This window comes from Polypterus senegalus, chromosome 18 (assembly GCF_016835505.1).
Source record: "Polypterus senegalus isolate Bchr_013 chromosome 18, ASM1683550v1, whole genome shotgun sequence".
Classification (NCBI taxonomy): domain Eukaryota; kingdom Metazoa; phylum Chordata; class Cladistia; order Polypteriformes; family Polypteridae; genus Polypterus; species Polypterus senegalus.
In genome coordinates this window covers 53,366,643-53,383,884 of record NC_053171.1, presented here as the reverse complement: position 1 = coordinate 53,383,884, position 17,242 = coordinate 53,366,643, and the positions used below count along the sequence as shown (strand labels likewise).

General features: G+C 38.7%; 1 protein-coding gene across 1 annotated transcript in view; it reads right to left on the bottom strand.

Annotated features, from left to right (window-relative positions):
* The window catches only part of vps39 (VPS39 subunit of HOPS complex), a 167,047-nt gene that overhangs the window by 104,286 nt on the left and 45,519 nt on the right, over window positions 1-17,242 (bottom strand). Inside the window, exons 7-13 of the mRNA XM_039741045.1 lie at window positions 16,754-16,846; window positions 15,462-15,645; window positions 12,018-12,138; window positions 10,798-10,918; window positions 4,499-4,628; window positions 4,124-4,266; window positions 1,883-2,023 (exon numbers count right to left, since the gene is read on the bottom strand). Coding sequence (XP_039596979.1) covers window positions 1,883-2,023; window positions 4,124-4,266; window positions 4,499-4,628; window positions 10,798-10,918; window positions 12,018-12,138; window positions 15,462-15,645; window positions 16,754-16,846 — 933 coding nt within the window. The remainder of the gene's footprint in view (window positions 1-1,882; window positions 2,024-4,123; window positions 4,267-4,498; window positions 4,629-10,797; window positions 10,919-12,017; window positions 12,139-15,461; window positions 15,646-16,753; window positions 16,847-17,242) is intronic.

Genomic DNA, 17,242 nt, shown 5'->3' with positions numbered 1-17,242 from the left:
CTATGCCCAAGTGTGCAAAGTCAGTGACTCAGCCAAGTGAGAAAATAAAGGTGACAGATTGTCTGTGAGTTTAACATTAACCAATAGACCAACTTAGCTAGAGACATTGAGACTGCTTGCACCAAAATCGACCACAACCTTGAAGTTAAACATCAGCACGCCTCTCACGACAGACTCTCATGTTATTTATAAAACCACATACTCCACTTAACACATTCACTGATCCACTGCATTCCTGATGGACAAACACAGAATAAATATTAGATATTTACCTAGGAGAACCCACTTCTGATGATGAAACCATTTTGCATAGACCTCCCTATGTCACGCGAGGTTCAAATTCATGTTTTATAGTTCTTTTGTTCATTTTTGACTTTTTTATTTATGTTGATTATGCACATCATTATTTTTTTCTGTCTATGTATATAAGCAGCCACTATTATCTTACATGTGTCTTGTGTGTGGTCCCCAAAGAGGCAGGACCACCTGCCAAACACTGCCAGCAACTACCATCTGCCCTATAAATCTGGAGATTTTCCAAAGTTTAGTATGCATTTACAATGAACTTCCAGGGAGCCAACGAGCTAACTGTGTATTTGCTGTGCTTATGCAAATGGTACATTTTGGAAGTTTGACCCTTTTGCTGTTTTTCGACCACTCCATTTAGACTTTGTACTGAGACTTTGTTTGACTTGGACTGCTTTTGTGCTCCATGGAGCTTCATTGTGACTAGAATACTGAGATGAATAAATCATCTACCTTGTAAAAATTCTGTGCTCGCCTTTATTACTAGTCAGTGTTTGACGGTGATAGCCGCCTTGAGACGGCATTACTGGAAGTGTTTGGCACTATGTGCTTTGGAACTCCAGTGTTGCACTCCATGTGAATTGGGAAGTCAGAATTTTTGAGTTCCAAGTCAGAGTTTTCAACTGAAATGGCCCCTTAAGTTGGATTTCCATCTTGGAAACTATGATCTGATTCTGTCAAGCCTGAGTTTGCCTGTTGTCAATCCAAAGTGGCAATGTACACTGCAAACTTTAGTGAAAACTATAGAATCATACTGTTTATTAGCACTTCTGACTATCTGGGTCTCATTAAATCAGTCGTATACACAGTACTTCACAACTTCTATCTGTGGAAATGGTGGAACTGTGTTCAAAGGCACAAAATGCTGTGCAAAACATTGTTATCACTTGCTACTTATTCCATTGGAACAAGAAACATCCACTTGGAGTGCCACAGCACCATATTCGAGAAAGTACAACAAAAGGTTTTGTTGGAAGCATCCATGTTGGTTTTCTGAACTTTTAACAGGAACACAATTAACTCGGGTGTGATGTCATTCCCAGCTCTGATATCTGACTTCCGAGGTAAATGGAATACTGTACTAGTTCACGACACATTGCACCAAATGCTTCCTAAATACTTTTGCAGATATAAGAACACATCTCATTTTCAACTACTAAAACTCTAAACCTGTTCAGGAGCTATATAACACAACATTTGCTAAGTCATCACATTACCACAAACTCCAACCTATGACAAGTGAACAACTAAATTTCATGATTCAACTAAAGGAACAGCTTTCAGATCCTCTAATGACTACCCAAAGAGGACGACTTTCATCAAGTTACCAGCTTGGATGTGATCATTAAAGAACCTCCACTTCAGGTATTATTATCAGGTAAATTTACTCTTTCCATACCTGCATATAATCAAACTGCTTTGTTCAGCATATAATAAATTTTGAAAACATCTTTCTTCCTTTATTTGATACAGACAAATTAAGGATCGTTGGTCAATGACAGACTAAGACCTATTTCCTGTAGCTTTTTCTAATTATCCCACAATAAATCAGAAATTATGTCACCGGTATACTTGCATGCAGGTAGCACTTGAGCAGGGTGGTGTCAATTATCTGAAGCAGTTTTTTGCGGGATTTGATTGTTGGAGTGCCTTCCATTAGAGGAGATGTGGTAGAGGGATCCGAATCATTCAGCTGCTTTACCAGGTGGCTGCGTTTCTGTAAAAAGAGATACTTTTGAGTTATCACATGTCTATCACTGGCTTCTTGCAATGTCTGAACCTCCTAAAACACTTTTATCAAGAGGGGTCTGGCTTGGATGCAACATATTTCTAAGAATCATCAAAACCTGTTATTCAACCAAATATGGTTAACTGTTGAGCGCCCCCTACTACTAAAGCAACAAAGCTGTAAATATACACCCACACCCTTGAAACCAATAGGGAAAGATTTAACTAGATAGAGCAAACATGTACATAAAAATCCACATCCTAGTTCATTTTACAAATTTCTGATCTGGCCTTTCTAGAGACTACCTGCACTACTGTTTAAATAAAAAAAAAAACAAAAAAAAAAAACTATCCAAGTCTGTACCATGGTGCTCTGTGAGTCATGTAAGGAGTGCAAAAGGGGGAAGGTAGTCTGCAAGTTAGTCTTCAAAGTCATATACTATACCTAAGTTTACTTGATGGGTGGTATTTAATACATTGTAACAACAGAGATACCTTAACATAAGGAAACACTAATCTAAAAAGCATGGGGTCCTAGAAACTATTAGAAAACACAGAAAAAAAATTAAAAGTAAAGATGTCAGGTAATTGAAAGAAATTACTTTGGGCATCTCTCTCCTAGGAGGTTTCGTGTTCCCAATGTGCTTGCATCGTTTGTGCATTAGCAGCTAATTGACTGTCTTTCTTCGGAGGTTTCCTTTTGCTGACGTACTCACTTCGCTTGTGTATCCTCGGAGGTGGAGACCTTATCCCAACTCCACCTCCCACTTCCGGGCCGGACAGACACACACACTTCCACGCGTAGATGTTTATATATAGTATATTATTATAGTACAGTATATTATTAAATTATACTGTCTTATGTCATGGGTGGTGCACTAAGTAAGCACTCAACCACAATGCACTTTTCATAGAATGCAGCAGCAAGGAAATGACGAAAACAAATGTTCTGGGCTCACAAAAACAGAAAAGAGGTTTGAATGTCTGATGTCTCATGTTATAACAACAAAATCAAACCATTATTGGGTGGGCTCCTGTGTTTTCGTGCGAGTTAGCAACCACTGAGTGTTCAGCTAAAGTACAATGCACACATTGTGGATGTAATGAAAGAAGAAACATTAGTGTTTTGGACCAAACAAACAGAAGAGAGGCTGATGGCTCATATTTTTTCCTTCTGTCATGGTACAACAAGCATGAGACAAGACTAAAACTGAGCTTACCAGACATGAATAACAACACTTCCACAGGCAATGACACCATCAGTCAGTAAATCACATGGCTGTTAAAATGAAGCAAGCCTACAGTACTTTGGGAATTTGAAACAGTGTGAAGAAGTTGTGAAGATGTCATGTAATCCTTCACCTGGGATACCTATTGTGTTATTAGACAGTATAAAAGGTGACAAGATCAAATAAGTACAGTTTTTAAATTTGACATGATCTCTACTAGTAAAGGTGATCCTGCCCTACTTAATGACTCAAATTTTACTGGTAGTGCGCAATTTCATGGCATTCCGACATATAGGGAAGGCTGCGGTGATCATATGTGCATTTCTAGGGACCTGGTGGCCATGTGTGATTAAGCATTATTGGTTTGAAATATACCACCACGTAAGAAAGATTGCATAATATATCCAAAACAAAACCATGATGAAGTCAAGTATGCACCAGAGGAGATCTAGTTTTGGTGGTGTCGCCCCATAATAGGACACCCATTTTGCTGATGGGTGCTGTTTGACAATATAGTCTGAATTGCATTGATTGTGCATGTATATTCACAACTTCCAAGTCAAATGGTTATTTGCATCAAAGGAGAAGCAAGACTCATAATTACAGAGGACTCTATACCACTACACGGCATTCTAGCATATTTCAGCCCAGTACAGTCATCGATAATGTGTGTAGTTAATAGTTCATGTAATAGTCTGCCCAAGGACCAAAAGATTACCTGCCTTCCCGTGAACTTCTACATGGTGGAAAGCACTGATACAGAAACTTATGCAGGGTTCACAATAAGTCACTAAAAATACAGCTCTTTAAGTATTAACTGCCAAGTCTACTACAGTTTTATTATTATTAAAATAACTCACCTGTGTCAGGTAGTCTATAAGTGCTAAATGTGCCCTTTCCAACTCAGCCCCCGACAAGCTTGGAAGAGGATTGGGGTAATGCAGCTGTTTTCTGTAGTCGGAGGGAAGCAAGTCTGGATACAGCCCGATCACATGAGTAGGGTCTGAGGAGTACACAGATGACATTTAAATGAAAACACTTTAAGACCATCCATTTGCTTCCTGTTTCGCTACCCATGTTGACTTTAAAGACTTGGTGTTCTTTAATATGTCAGCAAAGCACCCCTCGTTCGTATATTTTAATGCCTTGCCAGTCACTTGCTAGATCTTTCAAGCCGTATTTTATGGCTCTGTATACCCACAAATAAAGTCCGGGGCTTCTGTCCACCATCATACCTGTCCCCAATTTGGCAAACACCTGCATAGAGTCATCAAAGCGTTTCTGGCAGAAAAGGTTGAATGCGTACAGGTTCTGAATGTGGTGTATTTGTTGTCTTTTGTCTCCGTCTGAATCGTCTTTCATTTTCTGCAAAATAATCAAACAGGAAACTATGTTTAAGTGGCCCGTTTGCTTTAAGTGTACTGTTTTAGCCATTAGATTGGTGAGGAGAACTGCAAATTCAACAGTTGTCCAACCCTTTGTTATTTCTAAGTTTAAACTTTTATCACCACAAAATACAGAATGATGTAAAATCAGTTTGAGCAATGTCACTGCACTGGCACTATCTGAATTACATACTGTGTTCCCACCTTTAAAATGTAATGTAAAAAGGGGGGGGGTTTGAGAGGAGATTCCCACTCTATTAGAATGGATGTTTAACAAAGTTTATTATTTTATTACCTTTGTATAATTTTTTTATCCTTAATAAAACTCTGAAAATAAAATAAAATCATATTTGTGCAAAATGTATAAATATGGTGAAAGTGGAAATTCATTAAAGTATCCTTACTAAACAAAGACTGATTAGATCATCCTAGATAAATCCACACTCCTAAGGCTAGATATGTAATGCTGAAGGGCAGTTACTTAAAAGCACCTCAAGATGCTCCGAGTGACAACATTTAATTATAAACCACATTTTATAGACAAAAGTGGCTCAAACTTAAAACACTTTGCATACTTTGCAGAGGAGTTAGAGTTCAACAGCTGAGACTGGAGTAAAGGTGTATTAGTGAAGTATGTAGATTATTAGGATCTTGATTGTCATGTGTGCAAAGTACTTGCATGTTGTAATCGACATGCAACAAGTCACGATTCTCTAAGTGCTACCGCTTGAAAATATATTGCTGTTCATCTCCTTCCATGAATCTAGAGGTTTACAGATTTACAACACAGGATATGTGTAAAGTATTTCTCTTTAAAGTCAGTAAAGTTAAGTGAATCTCCACCATGTATGGGCCATTCAGAAAGGCCATTGGAAGACAGATAGAAAAAGAAGCATACTCTGCTAGGTTCTACAGCACCTGTTCTTCCCTTCCATGAATATACAGAATGTTCCCTAGCTGTGGAAAACATCCCGTGTGGTCTCAGTACCCAAGAAAGGGCATTCCTATGATCCCAAGGACTTCAGGCCAGTTGCTTTGGCTTCATACATAATGAAGACCTTTGACAGACTGGTCCTAAAACAGCTACAAACTCTATTTTCAGAATATCTGATCATTTCCAGTTTCCCTATAGACACATAGAGGTGTTCAGGTGTGCTCAAGCCAAGTCAACACCACAATCAGGATGTTCTTTAATTTTTCCAGTGCCTTTAACAAATGAAGAAAAAAGCTCATGGCCTTCCTTCTTGATGCTCCCACTAACTCCTGGATCTTGGACTACCTGACCAAATGACAGCAGTTTGTTAGGCTGAGGGACTGTGTGTCAGAAATGGTGGTGTGTAATACTAGAGCACCTCGGGGAACTGTCCTGTCCCCCTGTCCTGTTTTCTCCTCTACACAACAAACTTTCAACACAATACCAGAACTTGCCATCTACAAAAAATTTCACAGTAATCCTTCATCACACAATGCATTAATAATGGAGACGAGTTGGAGTACAGGAAGGTTGTGGAGGACTCTGTCTTGTGGTGCTGAGACAACAACCTGCAACTCAACATCAGCAAGACAAAAAAGGTGGTTGTGGACATTCAGCATAATATGAAGTTTCTAAGACCAGCCGTCATCCATGGGAAGGACATCGAAGTGGGGCAAAAGAACCTCAGGTTTACATAAACAACAAACAGGACTGGTCTCACAACACAGTGGCACTGGACAAGAAGGGCCAGAACAGACCAGACTTCCTAAGGAGACTCACGGCATTGAATGGGTTCAGCAAGCTGCTGGAAATGTTCTACCAGTCCCCTGTGGAAACAGCCGGAGCATAAAAGAAGCACAATGCCTGAACAAACTTATCAGGACAGCCTGCTCAACTACAGGGCGAACCCTCGACATACTGGAAGCTGATATAGAAAAGAAGAGGATGACATCAAAAAAAAAATCTCCTCCAGGAGGTCCTTTTTTGCAGCACTTTTAGCCACAGGCTCATTCTACCATCATGTGCTAAGAAGTGCCTCTGGGGTTCTTTTCTGCCCACTGCTATCAGGCAATTCTATGTTTCCTGCCAAAGTACTTTTTAAGTTCATTTTGAAAATATCTTTTATTTAACGATTGATTGATTGATTGATTGGTTGCATTATTTATCCTGTGAGTCTTCATCCTTGATTTTAATGTGTCTGCTGCTGTATGTATCTGAATTTCCCCATAAAATTAATAAAGTTTATCCAATCTAACATTAAGTAATCCACATAAGTAGGTGGCACAAAAGAGGCCATTTCTTGTAAGAGAACATCTGGCATTTTTCAAAAAGCAAAGCATGACCCAGTGGTGATGAGGGATAAGGTTTTGTGATCAGATGGCACTTGCCAGCCAAAGCTCAAAGGGATAGGTTTGGCACAACTGTAACACTAGCTACGCCATCAAAATCTTAAAATCTGCAGTGGACCATGGTTGTGATAGTCTCATGCTGTGAAGCTGCTTTTCATTAAAAGGGACTATGAATCTGATTAAAACAAAAGGCATGCTGAATGGTAGAAGTGCATGTAAATAGTGGTGCCTTTTTTAGTCTGCTAAAAAGCGTGTGTAAAAGTTGATCTTTTAGCAGGACAATGGCTGTAGCCACATGGACAAAGTGACTTTGGACTAGCTCATGGTAAAAAAGATGAATGTCCTGCATTCAGGTGAGAAGGACAAAAGATTCAAAGTAAGGTAATTATATTTACTAATCAAGCACCAGGAAAGTGGAGACTCATTTTATGTTGATCAGCCCAGAACTTTACTGACTATGTGCACGTGACAAGAAGGGCCCTATAAACCATTCATTCAAGGCCCAGCATGGTAATAGACACGGCCATTATGTGCATTTCTAGAATTGCATCTAGCAAGTGGTAGAAAAATTAAGAGTATGCGGAGGAAAAAAAATTATATGAGCAGCAACAGGGCCAGAATTTGATCCCTAAGACAGCGGCTCTAGTGGCTGTGGCACTTATAAGAATTTTAAGGACAATGAAGCATTCGTCAGTGCAGTAAAATGTGATGAACACAGTAAAAGCACACATGGGAATTACTGTAATTCAAGTTTAAATTACAAACCAACTACTGATATAAATCATAAATCTGACAAAATGTCTAACTGAAATATCTAATTTTAAAGAATATGTAATTACAAAAGCAGCTATAAATAATTTCTGGAAATGATGTAGGTGAAAAAATCCTGAATGTTGAATGTATTTAATAGTACATGTCACATTAATATAATGTTTGGATCTGGATAGAACTGGCTTAAGCAAACACTTCTCTCTCATTTTCCAAGCAGAAGTGTCACTGAATACTTTGAGTTTGTGCAAATGGAGAGATAAAGTAGGTAGATCATTTTATACTTTATGAAAACCACAGCAAACTACCCTAAGGTTTATAAAATCTTTTATTCACTGTTACATTTGGACAATCAAAAACATTATTAGTAAAAAGCAAGTATCATAAATTTAGATTCTACTTATTGAGTGTCCACAAAGAGGTCAAAGAGAGTTTTTAAAAACCACAGTTAAACACATTTCAAAAACTGATTCAGTATTAGGCTTGTCCACCAATCTCAACAACACATTTATTGCAACTGTATCACATGCTCATTATTGAAACAGCTAAAAATTTTATTTCTCATTTTTCAGTTTGATGGCGTTTAACTCTTGATTCCTCACGGTTTAAATTAATTAGAAGGATAAGTGACCTTTTGCTATATCTCAGCCAGGGTTCCTTCAAATGATTGTTTTGTGTCAGTGTGTCATACATTTGTAGCTCATTTGTGTGTGTTACTATTTCTTTCATTTATGATCTGCAGTATTTTTAAAATTTTATGTATCTGTATTTAACCCTTTGTTATTTTCCATGTATTTTGAGGGTGACCCAACCTCACCCCCCCACCCCCCGGATGCAGGGCCACCTGCCAATCACTGCCAGGATCTGCCCTCCACCCTATAAATAGAGAGGATCTCCTACAGTTCCTGGTTCATTGTGTTAACACTCTGGGTTGGTGAGTTTACTGGTGTTTTGTTCTGCTTAGTGCTTTTTTTTAACATTACAGTAATCCCTCGCTATATCGCGCTTTGACTTTCGCGGTTTCGCTCTATTGCGGATTTTATATGAAAGCATAACTAAATATATAACGCGGATTTTCGCGGGTTCTGCAGACGATGCGTCTTTTTACTTCCTGTACATGCTTCCTCAGTTGGTTTGCCCAGTTGATTTCATACAAGGGACGCTATTGGCGGATGACTGAGAAGCCTACCAATCAGAGCACGCAGTTAAGTTCCTGCTTGCTGAATGTAGTGTTAACCAGGAAGGCTCGTCTCGCTCATTCAGCACTAACGTGTTTCGCTGTGTAAAGAGTTAACTTTTGTGCTTTTTTTTTTTATTTGTGCATAGTCAAGCCCTTCATTATGGCTCCAAAACGATCTGCTACTGCTTCAGGGGCCGTGCCCAAGCGCAAACGGAAGATGTTAACGATTCCGAAAAGGTAAAGCGTTTTGGATTTGTTGAAGGCTACGATTCTTTTTATTTAAAAAGTAGGAAAGGAATATAAGATCTACGGCCGCAGTGTCCTTTTAACCAGGGTGCAAAACGAGTTGTAAGTGGATGTAATAAGGCAGTAGTCTGGATGGAATCTGCTTTAGGGATTTGGATTGAAGACTGCCAGAAGAAGAACAACGGCAGTGCTACACAATCGCCTGAAGTGGCTACTTTTTAAGAACTGTAACGCTCTCCTTTGTTGTGCAGTAAAATAAAACTCATTGTTATCGGACAAGTCATTGTGTCATTGTTGGTGAGTAACCATAATTAATTTTCTACTTACAGTACTTAGTACATGTACGTACGTTTAGTGTCACTGTACACACATTTACTGTATACTATTTTTGTTGCATTGTACGTATTTTTTGCTGGTGGCATGTCTATCGTAATGGATGTAACATGTGATATCGGAGACACTCAATATCTTTAAAATAATATTTAGGTTTTACTGTATATAAACAGTGTGTTTATATACATAACTTCAATGAATCTTACCTAATATCTAAGAGAATACAAAGGGATTATGCTGTATAACTCTGCGGGGAATATTTATAAACAGTGTGGGAGAGTTTATAAGGGCTTAAAAATTATAAAAATAACCATACAAACATATGGTTTCTACTTCGCGGATTTTCACCTATCGCGGGGGGGTCTGGAACGCAACCCCCGCGATGGAAGAGGGATTACTGTATTAGACTTTTTAACATCTCGTTGGATTCTGTATCAGGACTTTACTTGCTTTTAGAATTGCCTTGAATAGGCATTTCATGCCCTTTGTACATTTGGGAACTTCACAGTAAAACAGAGCAGTTTTTGTGAAGAATAAAATTATACATACAAAAGATACGGTGTCTGCTTTTGTTATTAGCTCGGATTTGGCAGAGTACCCTGGTATAGTGCAAATTTTTGGGACTATGTGTTTTGAAGCTATTATAGGGCTTGGGACGCCAAGTCATAATAGCTCTAATAGAATTCTTAGTATACATTGCCGTCTTTTGCACTTTATATCATATATGAATTGTATACTGCATTGTCCAGGGATCTCCCTTTTTGCAAAAAGAAAAAAAACGGATGACAAGCTTCCTCCGGTCTGGTTCTTTGGAGTGATGATTTACATTAATTAAATTTCTACTACATTAGTACGCCTTAAAAGTAAATGGCATCACATATCCTACATACTGAAATGAAAAGGGTTTTTGATTCATCAGAGTAGGATTTTAATGTAGTAAAACTAAAAAAAAAACACATAAAAAAAAAACAAGCATTCGAAAGAATTTCAACATAAAATTTAAAATACACGTAAATAAACTGAAGACATTATGTTTTGATTAAAGGCAGCCACATTGTCTCTCATAAGCCTTTTCAAACCACAATTGTTTGCTCTGCAGTGCACTGCACATGAGGAAAAGGAACAATGCATGTTTGAAGGCACATTGTTCCATAAACGTCACCCAGAAATTTGTGAACTATGCAGGACCACTTGATGGGGGGAAAAAAATGTGGATATGGCTGAAAAACTGTGCATCCAGGACCCACATGAACCACGTCTCAAGTTCTTCTGTGTCCAACTGAAAGACCACTTTACTTACCGCCAACTGAAGTGCCAGCTCAAACTGTTTGTCCTGTAAAAGTTGACGGATTTGGGTTGCTATGGATACAGGAACCAGCCGCCACACAAAATGGTTACTTGCAACATACACAATGTTAAGACTGAAAGGGAGAGAGTAAAATAAGAGGATTTACATTAAAAAATTAAATAAGTTTAAAATAAAAAAGCCTTTCTTTGTAACAAAACATGTGGTTATCAATTTGTAGATCTGCTTATTCCAACTATGGGCCTCAAGAAGGCTGAAATCTATTCTGACAACACTGTTTGCAATGTCAGGTCAGGTTGGGAAGCATGCACTGGTATAGCATGTTAGTGCACCCACCACACGGCGCAACATTTGGGATCCTTGGTGGTAACCCCACAGGCAGCCACGCAGTCCAGTCCCACCCTCCAGAAATGACCCTCTATCTGTCACAGCCAGATGTTACGTAGGCATCCCCTTGGCCTGGTCCAGCTGCTCAGGCCCTCAACAATGGGGATCCTGTGAGCCGGGTCAAGCTCGGGGAATCGCGCCACATGGCCGTAGTGCTGTAACTGACGCTCCCTCACAATGCAGGTAATGTGCCTCATTCGGGACTCCGTTAGCAACACAAAGTCAAACCAGCGGTACCTAGGATTTCCAAAGAGACACAGTACCAAAGGAGCTGTCTTCGTTTCAGGTCACTGGATAGCATCCACGTCTCACAACCACAACACAAGAAGCACCAGGACTCTAAAGACATGGACCTTCATCCTTTTGCTTAAATATCAGGAGCACCACACACCCCTTTCAAGCGACCTCATGAATGTCACTGCCGAGGTAAGTAAACCTCTTGACAAGGTTGTTTTTGCAAGGCAAGTTGTCTAAGTAAGAAATTATCATAAAAGTTAATTCTTCATAATGTAATTCTTCATTAAAATTCATAATTCATTAAAATCATAATTCTTCATTAAAAGTAATATTTCAATTACAATACTGGATGCAATTGTGCTAAACATTAACAGTATAATAAAGTTTAAAAATAAAAGGATACTTTACAGTTTGTCTCTGTAACTTCAGCAGCTGGTTACTTACTAATCTCATGCCATCTCTGTCATTTCAATTACAAAAAAGCTTGTTCTGACTCTAAAATCTAACAGAATCTTCCTTACCCTATCAACTATTATATTCAAGAACAGACTTCAGCCTTATGTTACACTCATGGTCTTCTTCTTCCTTACCCTGCTGAGCAGATAAACCGCGGTCGCTGCAGCTCCACACTCTGGACCAGCAATCGAGGTTCAAATGTGCGGATTTCAATGTAGCGTGGCAACACTGCAATTATATAAGGTGGCTGGTGATCTGCAGAAAAAAGGTGATGAAATATACATTAGTATGGCAATATGGCAAAACACTGGAGCAAGAAACCAGCCCTTTTACTGAATAGTAGTTTATCATCTCACACATGCCTTAACTTCTCTCTGTAATTCAGCCCCTAAGATGGACATTATCACTGCCATGGACAGTCCATAACTTCACAGGCTGCCCTGAACCAGCACAAACATTGTCAGGTTACTACAAGGAGAAGAATGCAAAAGGACAGTTTACATAATATAAGCAAATTTTATGGATAGTTTCCCAGAATGGAGACTTTTGAAAAGTAAGAACTTGCATCTGTTTTTAGAAATCAGCCTGCCAACGCCTACAACATTTGGTAGGAACCAAATCTGGACAGTGTGATAGTTCATCGCAAGGCAGAGTTGCTGATGCACCTATTATTCACCCATACAAAAACAACAGCTCATCTGTGCAAGGCATCTCCCTGTTTGGCAGAGGGTCCATCCCTTGACACTGCCTGGAAATGTTTTTACCACTAATATTTTATATTCATCTTACAGCCCTAATCTGTAAAACATTCAATTTAGGAATTTTAGTTCATTGCACTTATTTTACATGCCAAAAGCCATCGGTCTGTTTTTTGATACCCGTGACCTCCTCTAACAGGTAAGCTCCTTAGGTACGTTTTGCATACGTTTTTGGAAGTGCCCCCCAGTCTTTTCTTCCTGGATGTCTATTGCTAATTTTCTCTCGATCATCATCTGACCAGCTACAGGCTGCAAAAGCACCTTTGGCCTTTCACTGAAAATCAGCTGCAGTGATCAGTAAGTCATCTGGTTCATATGTAAGAGAAAGGTGGGTGCCTGTGCAGCTTCCGCTAAGGTGTCTGGCCTGTGATGGCCTTCATTTTCTTCTGCTATCTTCCTAAATTATATCTCAATGGAGCCTAATATCCAGGTTGCATTTCTTTCCTAGGTTTTGCTCAGGCAATTTTCTTTTTACCCCTGCCAAAAGAGCAAATCTTTTGGGTATGATGGCACATTGGAGGTATTTTTTACTATTAACTGTTATGATTGTCTGTCTTAACTTTTTACATTTTTTTGTCATTATTGAGATTGTGAAAACTACTTATGAACATTTAGTAATTACCACAGTTTCTTTTTGTCCGACACCTCCTGACTCACCAATATGTGAAAACCCTCTCATATGATATACCACTTGACTCATCTTGATGTCTTGTTATGTAAGATGTCAAGGATTTTAGGATCACCCCTGTTTTTGGCCCTCTAGACTCGAAAAATCCCGTTTTAGGACAGTTTTATACCATTTTTTGTGTTGGAAATTACACCCTTATGGTACAGAAAATCAGCAAAGTTTTCAGCAAAAACGATAAGATGGATTTGAAGTTGTGCATGTCAAATCATCATCTAATGGGATACGACAGGCACAGAAAACTGAAATTTTAGTACTTGGCAATAATGGATTCAATGAGGTTATCAGAAATAAACTTGATGCACTAGGGTTAACAGTTAAGACGGAAGTAAAAAATTTAGGGGTAACCGTTGACTGTAATCTGAATTTTAAATCGCATATTCATCAGACCACTAGGACATCATTTTTTCACTTAAGAAACATAGCTAAAGTTAGACCTCTTATATCATTGAAAGATGCGGAGAAATTAATTCACGCTTTTGTTTTCAGTAGACTAGATTACTGTAACGCACTCCTCTCAGGTCTACCCAAAAAAGACATAAATCGTTTGCAACAAGTGCAGAATGCAGCTGCTAGAATCCTAACTAGGAAAAGAAAATCCGAACACATTTCTCCAGTTTTGATGTCACTACACTGGTTGCCTGTGTCTTTCAGGATTGACTTTAAAATACTGCTTATGGTTTATAAAGCCTTAAATAATCTCGCTCCATCTTATACAGTATATCGGAATGCCTGACACGTTATATTCCAAATCATAGCCTTAGATCTTCAAATGAGTGTCTCCTTATAATTCCAAAAGCTAAACTTAAAAGAAGTGGTGAGGCGGCCTTCTGCTGTTATGCACCTAAAATCTGGAATAGCCTGTGAATAGGAATTCGCCAGGCAAATACAGTAGAGCACTTTAAAACACTGCTGAAAACACATTACTTACGGCCTGCGCCACCACCACCTACTCAAAGCATCATGATGCACCAACATTGATGGACTGAAAGCCAGAAGTCTACATGACCATCATCATCAGGTCCTTCCATGAAAACCCTAAATACAAAGAGGACTGTTTGACTTATGTTAGGTAGATTGCCCAGAGGACTACTGTGAAGTTCTATCTTATGGTCTCAATTCTTCTTAAGATAAGCCCACTATTAACTTCCTTATAAATCTTCGCAAAAGGTAGAGAACAGCCATTTGTATTCAAATGTGTGCTTTACTACCTGGAACTGTTTACCAAGCTCTTCATTATGAAGTTTTACAAACATTAGGCCACAAGGATAAGTGACAGCCATTGATTCTTTTTTGCCATTTGTCAGTTTTTAAAGTTTCAGAAACCAGTATGTTTTGCTAGGCAGAGAGGTACGCAGATAGTATCCAGGCCAATTCCTCATGGCACTTCCAAATTATACAGTACCCACAAATGACTGTATCCCTTTCTAGTGACACCTCACTCCAGTTAGTGTCCATCACTGTCTTGCTCTTCATCTTCTTCATGTAACCTTTTGTGGTTCTTGTTAGACCACCACTTTAAATATTCTACCAGGACTGGTTACCCTATGGCGATGTATATGTTATCACACATGTGAGTCAGAGGACTCCCTCTAGGGCTATGTCGAGGTATATAATAAACCACTTGGATGAGAGGGGGTGTTGCCACTAACGTTGTCTCCTTCGTCTCCCTCTACCGTACCAAAAACCACCCAATGAGGGCACCCATCTCAAGAGAGCCATGAGATGGAACTCAAGCACACTACCAACGGGAATCTTCTCAATTGATATTTACCCCACAACACGAACTTTTTTTGTTTTTGTTTTTTTGCTAACGTCTTCGGATGAATTAAGGGGCCGACACGGTTGGTGTCCCAAAAATTCACCTCTTTCGAGTCTGTCCTTGCCACGGCCAACCACAATGTGCATGTCATAAATGCAAACAATTCCAAGACAACAAATGTCATAGATGTGAACTGCAATAAAATGAGTATCTTTCAAAGTACGCAGTGATAGAAAAGAAAAAAAAATGGATAAAATCCGATTTCAATTATTAAACGATTACACAAAATAAAACTTAAAAGTATACCTTTGGTCATTTGCACGAGTATTGCTTTCTGTTTGTTTAACTAGCAGTATAAAAAAAAAAGACTTACCCATTGCAATTGGGATATCAGTCCAGTTTAGGGCACACTTTTGCGTGCATGTGCCTTCTTCATTCAGCACCACTGTTAAGTCATCTTGTCCGACTGCCACTTTCCCATCAGCCAATGGGGCAACCAAAGGCTCCAGTTGTTTCCCAGTGGGGAAAAGTTCTTTAAAGCTGCCTCTGCCATCCATCTGATAAAAAAAAAATCCTTATTAGAGTGACCATTAACACATCTCAATGATATTGAAGCTGAAACATCTTTAATCTGTGGCTGAGGGTAAGCAATATACACTTACTTAGTGTATAAAAGGATAACTTAACGTGACAAAGAATTAAAGCGCTGTTCTTGCTACCATCTGCATGAATGTTTCATTTGATATCCATATTCCCATTTCCCACTTTTCCCAGAAAAGGAGAAAACAGGGTACACAAAATTAATTAAGACACCTTACTGTTCTACCAGTCCCCTTATCAGCACACAACACATCATCCTATAATCTTTTTCCACTGGCTACTTCTCCTTTAATGTCTAGCATGGTTGCAGAACAACCATTTACAAGGCTTTTTTAATAAATAGACATGGTGCTGGAAATCTAGAAAACTGGTTGGACTGGTTTATGGGATTTACAGATGGAGAGACATAAACTAAGGAGCGGAGTGTGATGGCCAGACTTAAATGTAACACTGAATAAAAATGTTAATGCATTTAAATTATATTTCACAATAATAAAGCAGTGTAACACGTTACACTTTACATTCATGTAATGACCCTAAATGATGCTCAATCAGATGATTTTCACTGCAAAAGACTCGTCGAGCAAAAAAGACATCAAAAAATGTATTTTTTTCACCATCTACTTTTCTAAGTTTTAAATAATAGGGTGTTGTACCGTGTTAGCCATTATGGATTTAGTGAGCAGTCAAGCAAAAATTGCCCCTTTTATCGGCTAACTAAAAAGATTACAATATGCAAGCCTTTGAGGCAACTCAGGCCTTAAGAACAGACCTGAGTTGTCTCAAAAGCTTGCATATTGTAAGTTTTAAAGTAATTTAGTTGTAGTGCTCCATTATGTGAACTATTACGGCAGCTCAGGCTGTACATGTGTCTTTTTTTTTTGCTGAAAACTTCTTGTAAAGCAGGATACAGGATTTCAGGCCTTTCACAGGTTTATAACATCTCTATACCACTATACAATGGCTTTTTAGTTTTTACTTAAACCCCTAAATCATTATTTAGCTTTTAGCCTTACCTCTGTGCCAACGGGAACATAAAAACAGAAAAATATGGAGAGGACTTACTCGAATAAAATAGTAATCCCGTTTAAATCCCACACAAATTGAGTTTCCACACCACGCCATAGATTTAGGAACATCAGGAGCTGCAAAATCTCCCTGTGTTGGAAGAAAACAAGGCATAAGATTTCATAATAAAAACATTTTTTACATCATTAGTGCATTGCTTGTTAACGATACAATGACTCTGAAAAGCAGCATGACTAAAAAGCATAAATAATGTAAGTGTGTCCCCTAACGGTGTACCAGACAAAGTGAGTCAGGGTCACACACAAGAAACCCACTCTCACAGTACCAGTTCAGAAACACTGCTCGAGCCTAAAGTTTAAGGAGATGACTTGGCAACTTCAGACTTTAGTTCACTGTATAACCCATTGCAAGTCACTGATGTAGCCACTGCTTCAGGTTAATTAAGTAGGTCAACAATTGAATGGCTCTTTAATTTAATAAAGAAAAAAAAAATCTTCACTGAATTTCCACAGTCAGAAGACATGG